Source organism: Corvus moneduloides, chromosome 13 (assembly GCF_009650955.1).
Source record: "Corvus moneduloides isolate bCorMon1 chromosome 13, bCorMon1.pri, whole genome shotgun sequence".
Classification (NCBI taxonomy): domain Eukaryota; kingdom Metazoa; phylum Chordata; class Aves; order Passeriformes; family Corvidae; genus Corvus; species Corvus moneduloides.
This window is the reverse complement of record NC_045488.1, coordinates 19576183-19596275: the sequence shown is the minus strand read 5'-3', so window position 1 is coordinate 19596275 and position 20093 is coordinate 19576183. Positions and strand designations below refer to the sequence as shown.

The 20093-nt window shown below is 44.7% G+C and overlaps 1 protein-coding gene across 9 annotated transcripts in view; it reads left to right on the top strand.

The window, feature by feature from the left end:
• NEO1 (neogenin 1) overlaps positions 1 to 20093 on the top strand; it is a 175134-nt gene that overhangs the window by 75194 nt on the left and 79847 nt on the right. For all 9 annotated transcript variants that reach the window (XM_032123276.1, XM_032123275.1, XM_032123282.1 and 6 more), the window contains exons 4-5: positions 1016 to 1169; positions 8050 to 8186. In XM_032123276.1, the coding sequence (XP_031979167.1) occupies positions 1016 to 1169; positions 8050 to 8186 (291 nt within the window). The remainder of the gene's footprint in view (positions 1 to 1015; positions 1170 to 8049; positions 8187 to 20093) is intronic.

Sequence of the window (20093 nt, the reverse complement as noted above, 5' to 3'; positions counted from 1 at the left end):
GGCCTGAGCTCAGTGCTGTGAACACTGGGTATTATTTTTAGTGGTTTGAGCTGAAGAACACCAAAACAACAACTTCCAGAAATCCCTGCGCATATCACCTCGGGCCCAAGCGAGAGAGCAGCCAAATATGTGTGTGATGAGACACAGAAAGTGCTTCATTCAGGGAGCAGGAGTAGGTACAGACTACTCTGTCCTCATTTTAGGTGGCAGAAATAGTTTGAGGGCTTGTTCGGCTGTGGAGCTTTGCTGCCGTAACACCTCCAAACACCCCTCAGAGTGCTGGGAATTAGTGCAGGGTGAGCAGGGGGGCTCAGCCCCAGCTGCAGCTGCTCTGTGGAGCTCATTGCCTCTGGATATGGTGCAGGGCACAGTCAGAGGGTACACACGGTGGTAGGGACAGAGTAAACATGCACTTGGCTTGTGCTTCTTCTTAAGGTGGGGGAAAAAGGAACAAAGCCCTCTCCAGCCTAATTCAATGCAAAACTACTTCAGAGGCTTCCATTTTCATCAGGATGGAAAGCCGTGGTGGGGCATTTTTGTTCTGTGTTACTTCAGCATGCACCTTCCTTGGTTGTTTTATTTTACTTGGGATGAACCTCTCCTGCAATAATTTCATTTTCCAGCATGTAAAAGCACTTCCTCAGGCAGCTCCCTGATGAAGCCCAAGGCTGGCTGGACAAACTCAAACCTGTCCCTTTCTTTCCTAAACCTCTACTACCTAGTGGAAGTTCCAGTTTCAGGGCTGTAGTTTTGAGCTGGAATAGTTTCCCAGGGAGTTGGGAAAGTGAGAATCCCAAAAGTGAGGAATCAGTTTGCATGTCTGGAGGAAATGGTAACGAGGCTGGGAGAGGCTGTGGGTGAGGTGGGGATGGAATCCTACAGAGGGGCAGGAAAGGAATTAGAGGTTTCATTTGTGATTTTCTTTGGCCGGTTGGATTTTGATTCAGGGGGTTTTTGGTGGTTTTTAACATGACCATCTTCTGACGTTGCACCTGGTGCCATGTGCTGCTTGCAGATGCGGAGGAGCCGCAGAGCCTGGCGCTGCTGAAGCCGCCCTCGTCCCTCACCCGGCTGCCGGGGCAGAGCGCGGTGTTCCCCTGTGTCGCTGCGGGATTCCCACCTCCCCTCATCAGGTGGACATGGAATGAGGAGGAGCTTCCCACAGATGGGTGAGTAATGGCTGACAGCCCTGTCCTTGTCTCCTGGCAGGAATCCAGCTGGAGTCAGGATTTGGGATTAGTGCACACCTTCCTTTGGGCTTGAAACTCAGAGACTGATCCCAAATGCTGGAGGGCTCCGAGGCTCAGTGTTGGGACAAGGGAGGTCGTTCAGGAGACTTTGGAACACTCTTGGGGTATTTTTTTGCAGCCGTTTGAAACCAAGAAATCTTGTCTGAAGGAAGGAGGTTATTAAGAATAGATTACTTTTAGATTGGCACTGGGGTAGAAGCAGCAATTAAGTGAATAAGGACACTGCAGGAGAAGGAGGACGACTTGGGGTATTCTGAGTGTGAAGCCCTGCCCTCATTCTTTCTGCAGTGAAAACGTCCCTCTGTGTCAGTGTCCCACAGGAATTGAAGAATAAGTGTTTAAAGAGAAATGACGCATTTTCTCATTAAAATAGAACATTGAAATGGTAGGCATGATGGCAAAAAGTCAGTGGGCTTTCAGAAATGCATCGAGTGAAAACTTACACATTGTCATTGCTGGCATAGTCGGAATAATGTGGTAGGAAAATCGATATTAAAAAAGCAGAACAAATCTTATCAAGGCCATTTTAGTCCACGTAATGAACGTACTTCCTAGAAGCAGGATTACAAACAGATATTTGAATGTTTTCCATGTCCCTCAAAGTCAGCAGTGAGATTAATGGGGAGCCAAGTTAATCATGGAACAAGGAGGTAAATTGTGGCGTGGCTGACACAGAAAGCAGCCAGAGCAATGCACAAGTCTCTGCAGCACCAGGGATATAATATACCTCTTTTTTGGCAACTCTTAAATTAAAAGAATCCAGGGGCTTGTAATCTGAACCGTCTTTGTTGGGAGGCTGCTGTGGGAAATGACAAAGAGCCTCGTGCCCCTGAGACGTGGTGCTGGTGTCAGTCTGAAGGCACATGATTTAAATTCAGGGGTTTTTATAAATGTCAGAAATCACTCCCCTACGAAGGCTGGTACAGACTCATTAGAGCAGCACAGTCAAATGGGATGAAATGGCAGAATAAATGTGCCTGGTAAGATCTGAATTTGTTTTTCTTGTCTGTAAAGTGATGTCACATCACATCTTTAGGAAGTTTTGCCGCCCCATCCTTCTGTAGGTTGTGGCACATTCAGGGCACAGGGAGGTTAAAGCTCTCCTTTTATTTTCTTGATTTTTGAGACAGAAAGCCCAGATTTTCCCACCCCGGAATACAGTGCTGTTAATTCCCTTAGGAATTCACTTCCCTCATTCCATGAGGTTGCCATGATAACTTCTTAGGGTTTCACAGGTATTTTCTTTTTCTCAAAATTCAGAGAGAGAAATTGTTCTGGAGGGTTGGGGCATAACATTGGTGAATATACTTGATCTTCAAATGTACACAATTTGAACCAGGTCTAACCTGATTTTTCAGAATATTTAGCATTAGTTTTTAGTGTTATGGCCCTTTGTTACAAGAACAGGTTCCAGCTGACTTTCTTCTTGCAGCACTTAGCTCTTCTTTTCTTGCAGTGGAACGTGTGCTCATTGTAGACTTGAATTTTAAGATGGGTAAAGGTGGGAATTTGATCTTTTTCCCCTCTGTGGGGGTAACCTCCTTTCATTGTTCCTTCAAGTGATCAAACTGTGCCAAAGCTCCCAAGTCTGCTGCTTGTGACTATGGCTGAACAGGGCAGAGATTCAAAGAGCAGAGAACAGAAACCTCTTAAACTCTGTTTACCCTCCAGCTGTTGTGTTATTGGTGTGAATAGAATAACTGGAAAATGTCCAGAAATTAAGATTCTTTGTTGGAGAAAAGCCTGTAGTTACTGTTGCTGAATAGCTACCTTAGCTTGTTATGCATGGTCTGTTAATGTAATTACAAATTAAATCACATTTAATTTGTATTAAAATCCTCTTTTGATATAAAAGTACGACTTTCTTAGCATGGCTTTTCTTTATCCCAAGAGAAAACTGATTCTTTTCATCTGGGCAGGTTTTAATGTCCCTTCTGCCTGGGAAGAGCTCTGAAATCCTGGGTTTGTTTATGCACACCCCACCCCAAACATTAACATACATATATGTAGGTATAGCCACATACATTGGGACATTTCTCTGAGTGTGTCTGGGCTTAGGAAACAAAGCTCAGACAGCATGGGCAGGTTTATCCCTAATTTTTGCCCCTTGTTAAAGGGTTTTACACAATCCCTCAGTTTTGCTTTTGTGGTAACTGTGGTAATTAATTAATACAGAATTGAATGTTTGCCTTTCAAGTTGTATTCCTAAGGAGAATATGGATAGGAGCCTGTATTTATAGGAAAATAGATTAATTTTAAGGCTAGGGAGTGGTGGGATTTTGGAATTAAATATTTGTTATAAGATCTGGAGAAAAGGGAAGGCGATTAAATTTGATGGATTATTTGTTGAAGACTGCAATAAGATTTATGTTAATGGGTAAATATGAGTAAACTTGAGTGATGGCAGCCTTGGCAGTTGTTCAGACAGCCTGTAATGCAATATATTGTGAAATTAGTTGCTGTGGTAAAATATTTTCCAAATTAATTAGAGTGCAAGAGAAGAAGCTTTGGGTGTTGGGTGAGAAACGGAAGTTAACTCGGTGCTCTAAGTTTCCATTGGAACAAGGCTGTTAGAACTCCAAGGAATCCTTCAGAACTCATTAACTTGAAGATTTTTAAAGAAATCTGATGGAGAGACTGCTGACTTCTTGGTTCTCCCTAAAGAATGCCACTAAAGACTGAGAAGCTTTCCCTTGAATTGGTTCACTGGTCTTGTAATCTTCACATTTTATAGTTTTCCCAAAACTCCACTGTCTGTACAGAAAGGAAAAGACTCAACCCTGCTCTAGGTTGAGATGTAGCTCCAATTTAAAGCTCCAAAATCCAAAGGAAGGCTCCTGCCTCGTGTATGATCCCTGGTGGAGGGCGGGCACCTTGTTGGTCTTCAACGTTGGCACGTGGACAGGCATCATCCATGGATTCAGCCCTGGGAATATCCTGCTGCTTTTCCAGCTGGGTCGCCTCCATGGACTCCGAGTCAGTAATATCTCTGCCAGGAATGTGGAGAATGCTGAGGGAACTGGAAGGAAGCAGGGAAGGCACTGAAGTATGAAGTTATTGGAATAAATCTTAGGCCCTTTATGGAAAACTTCCTGAAGTAAAACCTCTCGTGGTGTCAGCATTGCTTGGTACAAAAGGTTAGAATGGAGTTGGTGTGTTCAGGCTGAGTGGTGCTTTGAGCTTGAGCCAACTGGGAGCCTTTCTTACCTGGTGAATATATTTTATTTCAGTCTCTAGTCTGGCTGAGGATCCTGCTGTGTGAGGGTCTGTTCTTCAGCAAGTGCAGGAGTCACTTTGTGCTTCCTAACTTGGAAAGGGAAGTTCCAGGTGGCTGCCAAGGTGGATTTTCAGAGCTTGGGACACAGGCACAGAGTTGGAAATGTTTGGAAGATGATCTGCTCTGAAAACTTTGCAGTGTGTGGATCAGTATGTGCTCCAACAGCATATATTGTGTATCTTCATTTATATTGGGACATTTCTGTAGGAGAAAGAACAAACGCAGGTGTCACAGGTTCTTAAAAAACTGCCGTAGATGAGATGGTTCATCTGAAATTAAACCATTGAAAGGACTTGAGCAATAAGGTTTTAATAAGTCTGTAAAATCCAGCAAGCCCTGCAGCAGGTTTGGGCCGTTCAGTTTAGCAAAATGTCATGTAATTGCAAAGCTCCTGCAGAAAGGTGGTTGTACAGGTAACACTTTCCTGCCGTGAGGGGATGACAGCTGGGGGCACTTGTGCCCTGTTCGTTTCTGCTCTGCTGCCTGTGTTCACGTGGAGTCTGTGGTTGTAGGATCACATCCACGTCCCTGATGTGGGCTTTTCCTTAGTGCTTCCCACAAACGTGTGATATTCCCTTTACTACACATTCCTGTTCGCAGGGCTCTGAGTGATTGGTACCAAGTGAATTACACTTGCCCAGCTGGGGAAAGGTTAAGCATAGCAGAGTAATTATGGAGATTTTTCTGGTAGTAGATCCCACAAAATAATCTAATTTACTGTCTAATTTTATCTGCTGTACTTTACTGAGACAGCAAATAGATTATAAGATGTTTGGGGAATAGTAATTTAAAAGAGGGAAAAAAAGCCCAAACCTCAGGGTATAACTGCCAGTTTGACTACAGTAAATTAATAAAGGCTCAGTATATTTTGTGATAATGAAACACAAAGAGCCTGTGAGTGAGGCATCCAGAGCAGCTCAGTAATTGTGTGTTAAGGGGGTGCAAGTGAGGGCTGTATGGAATGCATATAAAAGGCTGGAATTTGATTTTCCTCTTCCCTGACATCTGAGTGATCAATCTTTGTTGTTTTTAATGACACTTCAAATTATGTTATCACTTTTATATTAAGATGATTCTTTGTCTCCAGTGTCTGAAATCAGATTGCTTCACTCTTTTGTGAAAATGCTTCATTGTCCTTACAAAATTAAGATATTTTGCTTTATTACAAAAACAGCTTTCCTTTAAGCCCAGGATTTTTCCAGAGCTGATTCATACAGAGGGAATCACCAAGGAGTCTGGCAGATTAATTGTTTTCTTCCATTAAACTTCCACTGAATCACCTATTGGGAAATTGAACTCAGCTCTGGATTTTCTGGAGGAAAATAATCAAAGGGAATATAAACATGGCGCATGTTGAGATGGCTGAACAGAATCCCCATAAATATTCCCATGCTACAAGTAGCTTGTGAGATCCCCTAGGACAAACTTCTGTTGCCTAAAGTGACAACGAGGAGTAATTTTTAATAGGTTTAGTAACATCTTAACTGCTGTCAGCAGCTTTTCCAGAGGCTGGCAGTGGGAAAAGGAGCATCCTAAGGCACGTGTTGCTTTTAGAGGGTAACAGTGGATATCCTGGGAAAGGCATGAATGTCCTCAAAATGCCATGGACATCCTGACTGCCTTTGATCATTTCTTCAGGATGTGACAGTCGCAGTTCTTGGGGTACTGCTCCCTCCCTGCTCCGTGTCCCGCTGTCCCTGGCACATCCAGCTCCCTGCTTTCACCCCAGCCCTCGCACATTCCCTGCTGCAAGAACAAAAAGTCAAAGCAGCTCTTTTACATAACAAAAGAAGGTAGAAACTTCATGGATGGATGTGTCAAGGCCCAGGCGTGTTTTCCTTTAGGCCTGGTTTTAGAGCGTGTCTGATGTGCCATTCCCACGCAAGCCTGGGACATTTTCCCCAGCGTTTGGAAAGCTCTTAATATGATTTTTCAGACTCGTATCTTCACTCACATTCCCTGTGCTCCTTCCAAGCAAGCCTTTCTGTAGTCCTGGTGTTACTCGTGGGAACAGGATGGCTTTCCTTACGGAGCACCTGGATAGGGACATCTCTTTGGATGCTTTTAACACTTAATGCCAGTTATGGTTTTGTTTGCTCTGCTTTTAAATCTATTAAACAGAAATTTGATCGGCAGTTAGAGGAGGATCATAAATCAATATTTATGTGCTAAATAATAGTGAGATGAGGCAAAAGTCTGTGTCCCAACAATTTACCTGTCCAAGCAGGTCAGGATTGGTCCTGCTGATGTAATTCTAGGGAAATTTCAAATGGAGAAAGCACTGAGGTTGACTTTTGTCCGTTGGCCACTCCAAATAGAGAACAAAAAAGGCAATTGTTGTAATGGTCATATATTGACAGAATTCAATCCTTCCTGCCCACAAGCCATGGCTCGAGAGTGCCAGGCAGGAAGCCACCAGGTTCCCTTCCTTTTCCCCCCGACTCTTCCAGCTGCAAATAAGAATGGCTCTGGATCAGCATTCAGGCACAACTTGTTGTCCTGGCTTGGGGTTTTTGGCATTTTATTGAAAGTTTATTTGGCATTTTATGTGGAAGCTTGGAGTGTTGGAGGACCTTGGAAAAGTCATGTACAAATTTTGTGTCAGGTGAAGGGCAGTGATGGCTGCAGTGGGAGGAGGATGTGGCTGGAGGCTGAGGGTGCTGCACTGAGCAGAAAGTGCCACCTTTAGCAGCAAAAGCAGGTAGTTCATAAGGGCTGGGCTAGAAACCCTTCCCCACCCTTTAAAAGTCAGAGGGAGAGACCCCTCTGTACAGACCCTTTGTCACCTGATGAATCTGTATTTTGAATTTCTTCTAACCCGTATCTTACTCTGAAATAGTTCATCTCTCAGGGATGGCTCACCTTTTCACACAGTTCAATTGCTGTACATTGCATAACGTGCATTGCTGTCCTTGTGTTGGAAAGGCACAGTCCCTCCTGTTGTACTTCCCTCAGCTTCCCAAGCAATACGTCATTCCAGCTGGATCTGCAAAATGCCTTTTTTTAAATTATGTGATTACAATACTTCATTTTTCTTCAGTTCTGGCTGCTCTTGACTAAATACCTTGGATCACATTTAATTAATAAATGAAGCTGCAAGTGCAAAAAGATGATCTGCTCTTGTGGAATTGATAGGGTTGAACTTAATTTCCATTGTGGAGCCGAAGTGTGGGATGTGATGGTGTAATTAAAACTCCTCTGTGTCCCACAGTGCTGGGGTGGTGTCCATGGAATGACCCTGTCCCTGTGTGTGCAGGTCTGGCCGGTTCCAGCTGCTGGCTGGGGGGATCCTGGAGATCCGAGATGTGGCCGAGGCCATGTCCACAGAATGACCCTGTCCACAGAATGACCCTGTCCACGGAATGACCCTGTCCACAGAATGACCCTGTCCACAGAATGACCATGTCCACGGAATGACCATGTCCACGGAATGACCCTGTCCACAGAATGACCCTGTCCACAGAATGACCATGTCCACAGAATGACCATGTCCACAGAATGACCATGTCCCTGTTTGCACAGGTCTGGCCGGTTCCAGCTGCTGGCCGGGGGGATCCTGGAGATCTGGGATGTGGCCGAGGCCGACGCTGGGACCTTCACCTGCATTGCTGAGAGTGGCAATGACACCCTGGAGGCCCAGGCAGAGCTGGCAGTCCAAGGTAGGTCAGAGGTTTTAATTTTCACAGAGAACACTTCTCCAGATGATGAAATACCAAGTTTATTCTGTGACCAGTTCTGTGCCCCGTTAAAAACCAAGCCCCCTCTAATTCTGTTATAGATATTCTTACTCTGATTTATGATCCAAACTGCTTGTAATTTCCTAAATAGCCAAATGAGCAAGGTGCTCATACAATGCAACCTGAAGATGCTCAAAAGCTGTTGTGTCTGCTCCTACAATATTAAATGTGGTTGATGTCATATACTTGAAGGAGGGCCAAGGCCACAGTGTGGCTGATCCCATCCAAAAGTCAGCCTGTGGTACTGCAACCTGGTTGTCTTTGGAAAGGACATCTCTGATGCATTTTTCATAATCCTTAAAGATATTGTTGTTTTCAATGAGCTTGTGAGAAGATAAAAGCAGAGATATTTGGTAATATGCTGCTTTATTGCGTGTGTAACTGTTTTGCTTACTCTTGCAAGCTATTTTTACTAGAAAAAGCACTGAAATATTGATAATGTAGTTTTAAAAGCATCTTACTATACATAAAAAAGTAAATAAAGCAGGCTGGGTAAGCAAGGAAAGTAGACTTGTTAAGGAGTGGGAAAAAAATCAGGTAGAAGTTTGGCTTCCTTGTCTTTCTTACATTCCATGAAGAAATCTGTCTTTTTTAATTGACTGGACCCTAATATGGGTTTCCAGCTCTTTCTCTGGAGTTTCAGGGCCTATGCAGGGTCCTTGCAAGAGCTTATCTGACTTGGTTTGCTGTGGATTGTGGTGCTACAAAGGTGGTCTAAAAAGTAGTTCTGAGGGGAGAAATTTATTCACTGAACATCCATAAATGAAGGGTCTTCTGTAGACAAAAGGAAGGGTTTCCTGACCAAAAGGAAGTGCACGGGCTCAATCTGGTCATGCAGAAAACCCCACATTTTTCTTACTTTGTGTCTTGGCTAAAAGAATAAGGATTTGGTGCTCTGGCTTTGGAAATATTTCCAAGTCTGAGGAGCACTTTATCATGGCTTCAAACAGCTCATTGTGTGCTGCGTTTAATTCAGTTCCAGCCTCTCTATTTTACAGAATTGGTCTTGTGTTTTATGGGCAGTGGCAGCAATTAATACCATTAATGATGTGATGCAATTAAGCAGGTCATGGATAAAGCTGAGAGGAGCCTTAGTGCAGGACATCCAGCCAGGTCAGCTGGGGATGAAAGTGAACTGGAGACAACTCCTTTGCCCTTATCTGAACCAGTGTAAAGGATTTCTTCATTTGGCTGTGAAGGTTTGGAATGTGTTCTGCCAGTCTGTCCGTGCTGAATTTTTGTTACACACCTGGCACTGGAAAGAAAATCCTTTAATGCTCGAATATTAAAATATATGAAAGATTCTACAGAGTGCATTTTGGATAGTGGCATTTCTGATTTTACTTCTTAGTTCTAATCTTAATTCTGCTTTCCCTGAGAGGTCACTGTAGGGAGCAATTGTATTTCTGCATTACTGTAATTTGGTGCAGGGTTGAATAGCTTGAATAACTGTTACCTGATCCCTGGATCATTTTCTTCTAGACCAGAGAAATTGTCATCTCTCCCCACCTAATAACAGCATGATTTTGCTTAACTTAAGTTCTTTCTGTCATCCTTGGGAATTAGTCTGGCAGCATTTCAGACAAGAAATCTGGTTTTGGGTACTCACTCCCTTCTCCTGTATTTTTCTGCAGCTCTCCTTGAAGCCCATATTTTTGCTAAGAGGTTTCACTCTGTGCTGGGGGTTGTGCTCGGGCAGCCAATCTCTTTCCTTCTATTAATGCTTCCCCATGGCAGTGCAGACATGGAATTCTGTGCTGGGGGGTGATGCCATTGCTTGGCAGCGTTAGGGCAGTGAAACTGGAGAGGTGTTCCTGTGGCTGCCTCTTGACTGAGTTCTCCTGGCAGTGCCCAGGTATGGGCTGACTGAAATTTGCAGGCAGAAACAAACTGCTTTATCCTTGTAAGTTTGACTTGTGCACGGACTCCAAAGGAATGCTCTTAAAGGTCACTGTGCTCCATGACCAGCTTTTCTGTGTCCTCTGACAAGGATACAAAACCCTGCAAGCAAACGAGTGTCTGGTGTGGTACCAACCACTGGAATCCTCCTTCCCTGGCAGTGGGGATGAAATTCCTGACTATCCCTGGAGGGAGGGTGCCCTCAGGTGTGTCACACTGAGGCTGCGCTCAGCCAGCAGGAAAATACCTGAGTTTTACTGGGGGTTCGTGTAAGGTACGAGGGAGGTGGTTGGGGAAAGCTTATTCCAACTGATATGGGGCTGTACAGCCACCAGTCCTGGGAGTCCTGGGGTGTTTTCTGATACTTCTGGCACCATTTTCAATTGGAATAAATGGTACCTTCAGTGCAGTTACTCAGATCCTGTTGGTGACACTTAAGGATATCACCAATTTCATGTACCTGGAAATAGGTGAACCCCTGTGTCATAAATGAAAGGTGATAGAGGAGACTTCCTTTGCCCTCTAGCACTGGGTTTCAAAAATGATTGGGATTTCTCTGCATACCTCACGGAAGGACTGAATCAGGAAAATGACCTTGAACTTGACTAGAAAGGTACTAAGGGGTCCAGAAGAGTTCTACACTAATTTCTGTCCTCAGTCTCTTTACCTACCATGTGTATCTGGGAGATAGAGTCAAGAACTTTCCTTAACGTGGAAGGAAGTTTTGGCTGCCCTATCCCTGGCAGTGTCCAAGGCCAGCTTGGACAGGGCTTGGAGAACCCTGGGCTAGTGGAAGGTGTCCCTGCCCATGGCAGGGGGTGAATGTGATGAGCTGTAAGGTCCCTTCCAACCCACACCATTGTAGGATTCAGTGATTCTGTGTATCTGCAGACTGGGGATTTCATGGAGCCGCTGGTCACACACTGAGCCTTTGCCTGGTGCGTCTGAGAAGTGGTTTAATGTGGAAGAGAGCAGGGAATGTCCCATTCCTGTGGCTGAGAGTCCCAGCCCCTAAAGCTGGGGCTGGGTTGCTGAATCCTGTCCACAGTGGAGGCAGTCTGTAGGGCCAAACACTGAATGGATAAAACCTGTGTGCAGCTTTGTACCCCGAATGCCACAGAATATGGGGAAGGGACCTCTTCGCTTTTCCTTGGGTGCCAAAGCCGGCATCACCACAGTCCAGGCCAAGCAAGGGCAGGACACTTCCCTTGGCAGAGGCAACAGTTTGGTGCCTGGAAAGTCCCCTCTCTCCTGGCTCTACTGACAGTGCTCTCCCCTCGTTGTGGGTGCTGGTACCAGCTTATTTACAACACCTGTAATGAATCGAGAGCGCTGGAAAAATTTGTTTTGCTCTCCCCAGCCGTGAAAGAATCTGTAGCATTTCCCTCAGATAAGAGTGGGAAGTGATGACAGCAGAGCTGGGGAAACAGGTAGTGACTGTATTTAATCTGCTCAGCCTGGAAGAGCCAGAGTGGCAGTTAAATACTGGGAAGGTCATAAGTTCAGTCTTCATCTGGGCAATATTTCAAATTTATGGCTGTGCCCAGCACCCCAGGGATTTGTGCAGGGGCTGGGACTGAGTGAGGTCACCACAGGGGCTTCCTGTGGCCTGCCTTGGTGCTGGGGTGGGGACCAGCAGCCTGGGGGGACTTTCTCTCCCTGTTGAAATATTTATTGCAGTTAATAATGAACCAGAAAATAATAAACAAAAAAACAAAAAGAATTTTCCATTTTCATTCTCCTGTAAAATTGATATGGCAGGTCTGAAGTCTCTAAAATAAATAAATCCCTGTGTTTGTGGGGGAAGAGTCAGAATTGCTCTTTGCTGTTGTTTGTTATTCCCTTGCAGTGAGTTTTTGGCGTAGGAGAAAGTCAACTTCTGAGCTGTCTAGGACAGCATTCAGTGTCTGATAGTGTATCTTAAGTATTATGCATTGAATGTCTCACTGTGTTAATGTAACTGAATTTAAAAATAAAACCACAGAAGCTTATTGGGGTATCTGTAGTGATAATTCAGAGATTGCACGTGGCAATTGGCTGATCACAGCCTCCTTCATGCTGCCAGAGCAAATTGTATGGAAAAAGCCAAATGCAGAAGTGTGTTGATGGAATTGTCCCCTTTGTGCTTTAGAAGGAAGTGCTGGAAATGTTTTCAGTAGAGCTGACAAGGCTTATAGCAATGGCAAAGGCTTATTCCAGCAGCAAATAGGTGTATTGCAGTGTGGGTCCTGCGGTGTCAGGGAGCAGTGCTTTCTGTGTTCTGGGGGGACTGGCAGGAATGCCTCACCTTGATTTCCCTGTTCCCTTTGCTCTTGCTGGGATGGGGTCTCTAGTACTTTGATTACTCATGGCAGGTAATTATTTTAAATTTTTTTATTTGAAGACTTTGGCTTAAAAACTAGTTGTGATTATACATCTGCTAACATATGAACTGTTCCTAAAATAAAATGAGGATGTGTGAGGCAAGTCAGGACTTTCTTTAAAACAAAACCAAGACAGCTGCAGAAGGAAGAGCCTGAATGTGAAGAACCCTGGGCTTGTTTTCCAGGGTTCTGTGGGGCAGCAGGTTTGGTAAAAGCTGATGCCATCCTGCCCCAGAAATCGTAGCCATTTGCAAAGCACATTAAGTCCTGCAGCAGCAGAGTAATATGTCTGGGTAACTCTTGTTTTGCATTAAGCTTTCATTATTGTTGGAAACAATTCCAGGGAAGAAATTTGAACCATCACTGAAAATTGCTCAAACCTTTCTCATACCTTCTAGATGATCTTCATCGATTTCCCTCTCTAATTAAGCTCAGTGCTGTATCTTGATAATGGGCTGCCCCTCAATTAGAGATTCAGGAGATGCTGCATGAACCTGAAGCTGTCAAAGGCTCACGTGGGGGACAAAGTATTGTCCTTTTTGGGGGTCTCGGAATGTGCTGCTCGGGGAAGCTCTTGGAAGTACAAACAGCACCTTGGCTTCATAGAAGTTACTTCTTACCCTGAAAATGTAATGAGTAATTAGTGACCTTTTTTCTGTAGTGATGCAAACAAGGGCAGTGAGTCCGGGAGTCTGGTGTGGGGAAGGTGGGTGAGCTGAATGAACTCCCTGGAATTTGGGTCTCTACCACTGCACTTCACTCTTTGTCTGAAAAGGCTTTCTGAAAGTCCTCACTGCTGCTCCTAGGGGTAGTTTAATGTGAATGGAGTTCACAGTTTACTTGTGGATTCAACTAACTGGGAATTTTTGCCTCTCACATTTGTATTCGAGGCAAGTGTCGGTGGTGAAAAAGTTGTGAACAGATACTCAGCTACATGGGAGAGGAAGGACGTGGGAGTGTTATTTTAAGGCTACATCCCTTGTTCAGGTTGTACCAGGACACCAGAAAAGCCCATTTTCAGGAGAGGTGTCATTTTTAGTACTAAAGGTAAACTTCCCCCAAAAGAAAATGATCTTTGCATCATGCAAAAGTCCCACTCTTGTGTTCAAGACTGAGATCTAATTTCTGTTCCACAGGGCTTGGGCTCAGGAGAACCTCTGCTTTTCCTGCTCAGTGTCTAAGTCTTGTTCTGTAGTTGGACTGGTGTAAGTCTGTGGGTTTTTTGGTCTGTTTTGATGTTTTTCTAAGACCATGAGGATCATTTGTCCAGCCCTTGACACGTGGAAGAGAGCTTGCCATGGTTCTTGATGGGGGCACCAACATTTGTTTTCTTTAGTTGTATTTCCAAAAGTCACCAGTGAGCTTTGCTGGAATGTAAAGGAGGATTCCCTGGTAGCAGTGCAGATGCTTAACATTCCGTGGTGGTGGCAGAGAACAGTGGAATGTGTTGTAGGAGAAGCTCAGGGGAGCCCTGGCTGGCCATGATCTCTGCCTTCGGGCAGACACTCGGCAGCTCGGGGTTTTCCAGCCTTTCCCGGGGTCGGGGCTGAGCAGGGGCAGCTGCTGCGTGTGCCTCGTGCTGTGAGTGTGGTCAGTGGGATCCCTGTGGCCAGGAGAAGGCCAGGATGATCCCAGTGGTGAGGACAGGGATGATGTGTGGTCCCTCTGTATGGAGCATCCCCAGGACCATGGGGTGTGCAGGCCCCAGATAATCCTGCTGCAAGGGTGGCTTTTCCTCTTACAAAATCTCTTTTCCAAAGACCTTGCAACCTTTAATCACGAGGTTCTTGTACACGAAGCATCTGGAATTCCCTGGGAGTCCGATTATATGTGGAAAAGTTGTCTTTGCGTTACAGAGGTGCTGCGGAGTTTTCAAGTGGATTTTTGCAGAGCTGGAAAACAGTTGCAAAACAGCCCCAAAATGGGCAGGGGTTAATGAGGACAGGGATGAAATCCTTTGGGATGGGAGTCCATAATGGAATGACATGTGGATTTGGGAGGGAAGATCCAGAACTGCCGGGAAGATGAGGTACACATGGAATTTTAAAAAAACCTCTTTGTGAGATATATATATATTTATAAAAAATACCATTAAGAAAGACAAAGCCAAATGATCAGTAACCCATACAATTCACACAAATGGTTTTCCTTGTAAATGTTCTTGAGTAATCCTTGGGGATAATGAAAATGTTGCTAAATTAAGCAGTAGTGTCTTAAATATCTACAATGTCGAAACTGATATTGAACTGAGGGAATTGTAAAAGCTGGTTTCTCTTTCGGCCAGAGTTTCTAATAAATGAGGATCATATTAACAGCGGTTTGAACCAGCTGCTGCTTTAGGGACAGAAATCCTTTTCCCCCAAAATGGCTTTTAAAACAGTAAGCTGGGGCTGTGCCTTTGGCCTGACAGGCAGTTACAGAAAATGCAGGGTTTGCCCAAGGTTCATATTTAGGGGTGGTTTTTTGTTTGGTCTCCAGAGTAAAAATGTGCTTTTAGTTTGGACCAGGCTTTGCCCAGCACAGGATTTACTGGTTTTGCAGTGTATTTTTCATCCAGTGCTGTCGGAAAGGTAAGCCCAGCTCATGGTCCCAAGTGCTCTTGGATGCTTGTAAGGATTTAAGGATACAGTAGATAGATATGTGTTCTAGAGATAAGCTATAGGGGTTTTAAGACTGGTTTTATTCCCCATCAAAAGGAGATGACAGAATTTCAATTGCAAGCTAAAAGCTGAAAGATTCAGTAGTAATTTTTGAGTTGCACATGCCAGAGACTTCCAAGAAATGTGAATGTGTGAACTAAGCAGCTCATTAAAATGCCTTTTTCCTCAAAGTGAGAGCTCTTTTTATAGGAGTTGTGCCCTAAATGGCGAGTACTCTTCTCTGTGCATTAGGGTCATCCTTCCATTTTAATTGCTTGAATCAAACTCCAAGTTTAATTTTTGAATTTATGGGATTTAATTTTTTTTTTTCCATTTCAGCAGAAAGTTTTGCGCTGTTTTCACACCACCAAATTTCGTGATGAAAACTGAGGGTGATGTTAAAGTGGAAATGCTGAGGAACACCACACATCAATCAGTCTTGAGAGAGAGCCCATACCATAAAGTGAACAGACTTTCTTTCCAGTTAAATTTTTATGATGGTTAAGCTGACTCTCATCCACCAGATACTTGATTTCTCTAATGGGAGCCAGATTATTGCCAGTACTGGATGTCTCATTATCCAAACTCCTGTCCTTGGCAGGGAAGTTTCTCCCGAAGTTGCGGAGATGAAACAATCCAGTAATTTGTGGGAAGGAGGAGGGCTCTTATCTGTGGTGGCTGATTCCCTATGCAGTCTTGCAGTTAATTAGTTTGTCTTTGTGAGGAGAATAATTTAAAGGAAAACCACGGTGGAGTTTGGGTTCCTGGAGTAAACAGGGTTTGGTCATGATGCCAGTGGAAGTTAAACACCTCAGTGTTCTGGGGGAGATGGGAAGCCTTGGAGGCAGGTGTGAGCTGCCTAATGAAGGTGTTTTGTGCTCTTGCAGGTGCCCTCTCCAGAGGGGTGCTGGGGGCAGGCCTGGAGGGAAAGGGGAACAGGATCCAAGATACCCACAGAAGGAAACCAGGCTCAAAGCAAGCTGGCTAATGGTTAATGAAGGGCAGAATGTTATTTTTATATTGAATGTTCTTCTAACCAGTCCCATATTCTGGCAGCTCTGCTGGTCTTGTTTGTTTTCAAGTGCTGACTCAAAGGTTGCATCTATGATCTCTCTTCTTCACATCCTTAGGAGCTTAAATATAGTCTCAGTGTAACATGAACCAAAGCACTTTGCAGGTGAGGATATAAATTACTGTACTGTGGCGCCTCAAAGCACACTGTGCTCTGGAAGTGCCATTCCCCAGGTTGTGTGTCTCTCACATCAGATGGTTTTAGCTTCAGTGAAGCACTTCGTTCTGTGAACACAATTTGAATAAAAGGGGTTTGTGCTCAGTCTAAGTTACAACTATTGGAAGGCCCCTGGAGCCTCCCCATCACTGGCAGGTTACTGCACAGAATTAGGATTGCTCAGGATTTCTCTTTATGTCTTGCCTGCAGTGGGTGTGGTCATGCAAGCTGCAAAACCTCCCCAAAAAGTGCTGCTTGTCAGTCAAGATCTGCATCTGTAAGCACAGGGAGCAGTTCCCTTAGCAGCACAATGTATTTTTTCCAGAGCAATGTGGCAGAGTGGAATGGGACTTGAAGGAGATGCCAAAGTTTTGGCAGCCTTTGAAAATAATTGTGCTTCGTGCTCTGTAACCTAATGAGCTCTGTGGTGTTTTGGAGCTTCAACCTCAAACGATTGCTCTTTGTTTATCCTGATGGAGGAACGTTTGTGAAAGTCCCTGGGAGCTACAGGGAGTCAGTGCCACCTCTGTGCCCAGCAGGGTCATGGAGCAGATCCTGCTGGAAACTGCACTAAGGCACAAGGGAAGTGAGGAAGTGGGTGAGCAAAGAGCCACAGAATCATCTGCCTGGGCTTGTGCAAGGCATCAGACCCTGTCCTGGGTGATCCCAGTCTCTGCAGAGTCATGGATGTGGTGGAAGTGCCACTGGGTGGGCGAGGAATTGTGCTCAACAGCTTCCCTGAGAGGGAGGGCAGGCCCTGGCACAGGGTGCCCAGGGAAGCTGGGGCTGCCCCGTCCCTGGCAGTGTCCAAGGCCAGGCTGGACATTGGGGCTCTGAGGGGTTGGAACTGGTCCCTCCCTCACCCCACCCCATGGCTCTGTGACAGGGATGGAGCTGGTGTTGGCTGGGAAGCTCAGGGAGGCTTTGTGCACAGGGGAGAACCTAAGAGGCTGAAGTAGAACTTATAATACATCACTTTTCTGTACTGAAGGTCTCTTTTGAGATGAGTTTATAGCAGCTCACAGCTCTGAGAGCTGAGTCAGGGCTGCAGAACAAACATTTCACTAAATTCTAATGATTTACTATAAGCTGCGTGCCACGCTTTGGGGAGAATCTTTAAAATATAATTTGCCATTCCTTTTCCCTTTGGGCAAATAATTTTTCTTCAGCTTTCCCAGTACATGTATAATTAATAACTTTGTTTACTGACAATGTCAACACTAACATAGCTCTGATTTATAGTGTTTATCTTTTGCCTGTTTCCTGTAGCACATCCTGAGATGCCACACAGAGAAGAAACTGTATTTTAAGAAGGTGCTTCCAGTGGGCAGATAATAGAGAAAAATAAGAGTTTGTGACCACTGTCCTGTTAGGCTCTCTTGGCTGCAGAAAGAAGCATAAGGCTCAAATCATCGTGCTTTAAATAATTAGCTGAAACTCTGCCTTGTTCTCTGGGAATTTGCATGGGGTGGGAAGGGAGAAGAACCACTTTGTGGGGCTGGAAAGGAGGCTCAGTTCCGTAAGCTCAGGTTTCTGGGGCTGGAGCAGCTGTGGCCTCTGTCCTTGGCACCGACTGTGCTTTTGCTCCCAGTCACACACTTAATCTGCACGGTGCATGCTTCTTGCTCTGCTAATTTGCTTAAACGATCATTAGTGTGATTAACCATGAGAGGAGTGATTTCAGAGCTGCTGATCTCCCTGCTGCTGCTTCGGATTGCAGCCGGAACGGTCCGGGCAGACACGCGGAGGGTTTCCACAATTAACCTGTTAACTCTGTAAAATCTCACTGCGTGGGAGCAAGTGCAGGAGCACAAGGAATAAAGCTTTTGTGGAGCCTCAAAGGCTTTCCATGGACTGCTGGTGCTGTTACCAGAGCTCTGCACCATCACATCAACCACAGCAATGCTGAATCAGGACTTCCAGTACTTGGGTAAAGGACTGTGTTCAAATGTTAAGCTGCTTCTCTTGGAAAACTCGAACTTGGCTTCTTCAGTTTCACATGGGATTGTAATTGTTGATTGTTGTTTTCCAAGGAAAAGAGAAAATTCTTTGAAGTGCAGGAAAATGTTACGGATTAAAGGGAATATTTGAATTCTGGGTGTGGCACTTGGGGCCGTGGTTTAGTGATGGATCTGGCTGTGCTGGGTTAATGGTGGGACTCGATGGTCCTGGAGGTCCTTTCCAACCTAAAGGATTCTTTGGTTTGCCTGGAACGGCTCAGATGGGTAAAACTTTATTTGGAAGAGCATCTTTCCCTTGAGGGATCCATTGGTGTACCACCTTGCCAAAAATACTGTTACAAGGTAGTCTTTCAGAATTATTGACCTATGTTTTTCTAGGGAGGCTCCAGTGCTTTGTCTCGGTTAAAGGGGTCACTGGTAATTTACTAATTTGAAATCCTTTACTGAGAGTACTGGAGACTCTCAGACCTTCCTAATATATTAGCTGTTACTAATTTGCACTTCAAGTGTGTGAATGCTCTGCAGTCTGTTTCTCTTTGAGAGAAAAATTCTTTTCTAGAATATCACAAACTTTAAATATCAAAAACTTCCTTGGATTTGAGGTGTGCACCTGATCCATAATACTTATCTCAATTTCTTTACTTTAAGGAACCCAAATTGCTGGATTTTGTTAAAGAAAAAAGAGTGTTACTGGGTCTGTGCTTTCCTGAATTCCCATTCTGAATTCCTGCTGCTGTCACTGGCAGCAGTGCCTCGTGTGCTGGGCCAGGTTTCAACAAAGGCAAGTTTGTACCTGTGCAGTGTGGGAAGAAACAGCCCCAGATTCCACCTTCAGTAATTCTGGAAAGCTGAAAGATTAATTAGAAGATTTTTGTGCAATTAATGGCACAGTTTACAAAGATTGCCTCAAGTTTATTTTGCATCTTTCTGTACTTCAGTGATTAGAATCCATTTAAAGATAAAAAAAATGTGAAAGGGCAATGAGAATGTGTTTTGGTAGAGCACCCCAAGAGCTCAGCTCCTGTTGGATGGTGACCCCCAGGCAGGGCGTGGCAGCTCCTGTCCCGCAGCGGCTCTGGGGCAGGGAATGTGCAGGATCCCATATCCTGGCAGTGTCCAGAGGCAGATGGCTGAGGCCATTGCACTAAAGGGCAGGAATGGTTGTTATTTCCCCCAGTGATGTCTCGGTCTCCAGGCACTTTGGGGTTTCCTCAGCGGTTTCTCCATTATTTATCAATCCCCCATAGATTTCTTTTCTGTTGTTCCATTTTCCTCTCCCACCCCCTCCATGTAAACATCTTGTATCCCCCTCATCCCATGGCTCTGAGAAGAACAGCACCTTTTTCCTTTGTTTTGTGCCAATCTGTTACATTTATTTGGTTTCTCTTCTCCCAGCTTTCATGGGAAAGGCTGAGCAGTCTGCCCTTATCCCCCCACTACACCAGGCATGTTTTTCTAGGCCCTTATTGAGTCCTTTGAGTAGTTTCTTTTCAGGCTGCAGAGTCTTGTTTGCTTGTTCCTTACATGGAAGCTATTATTGAAGTGGGTTGTAATTAAGGTTATTTTTGGGATTTGTAAATTAGAAGGGACTTTGATGTGAAGATGGGCCTGCATTCACTGAGCTGGAAGGGAATTGGAATTGATGTGCAAAGCCAGCCTGCAGAATTTGTGTCATTGCAAGACAAAAACATGGGAAAGCAATACCTCTCTGTATTTTCTTTTGAACTTGATCAGAAAAA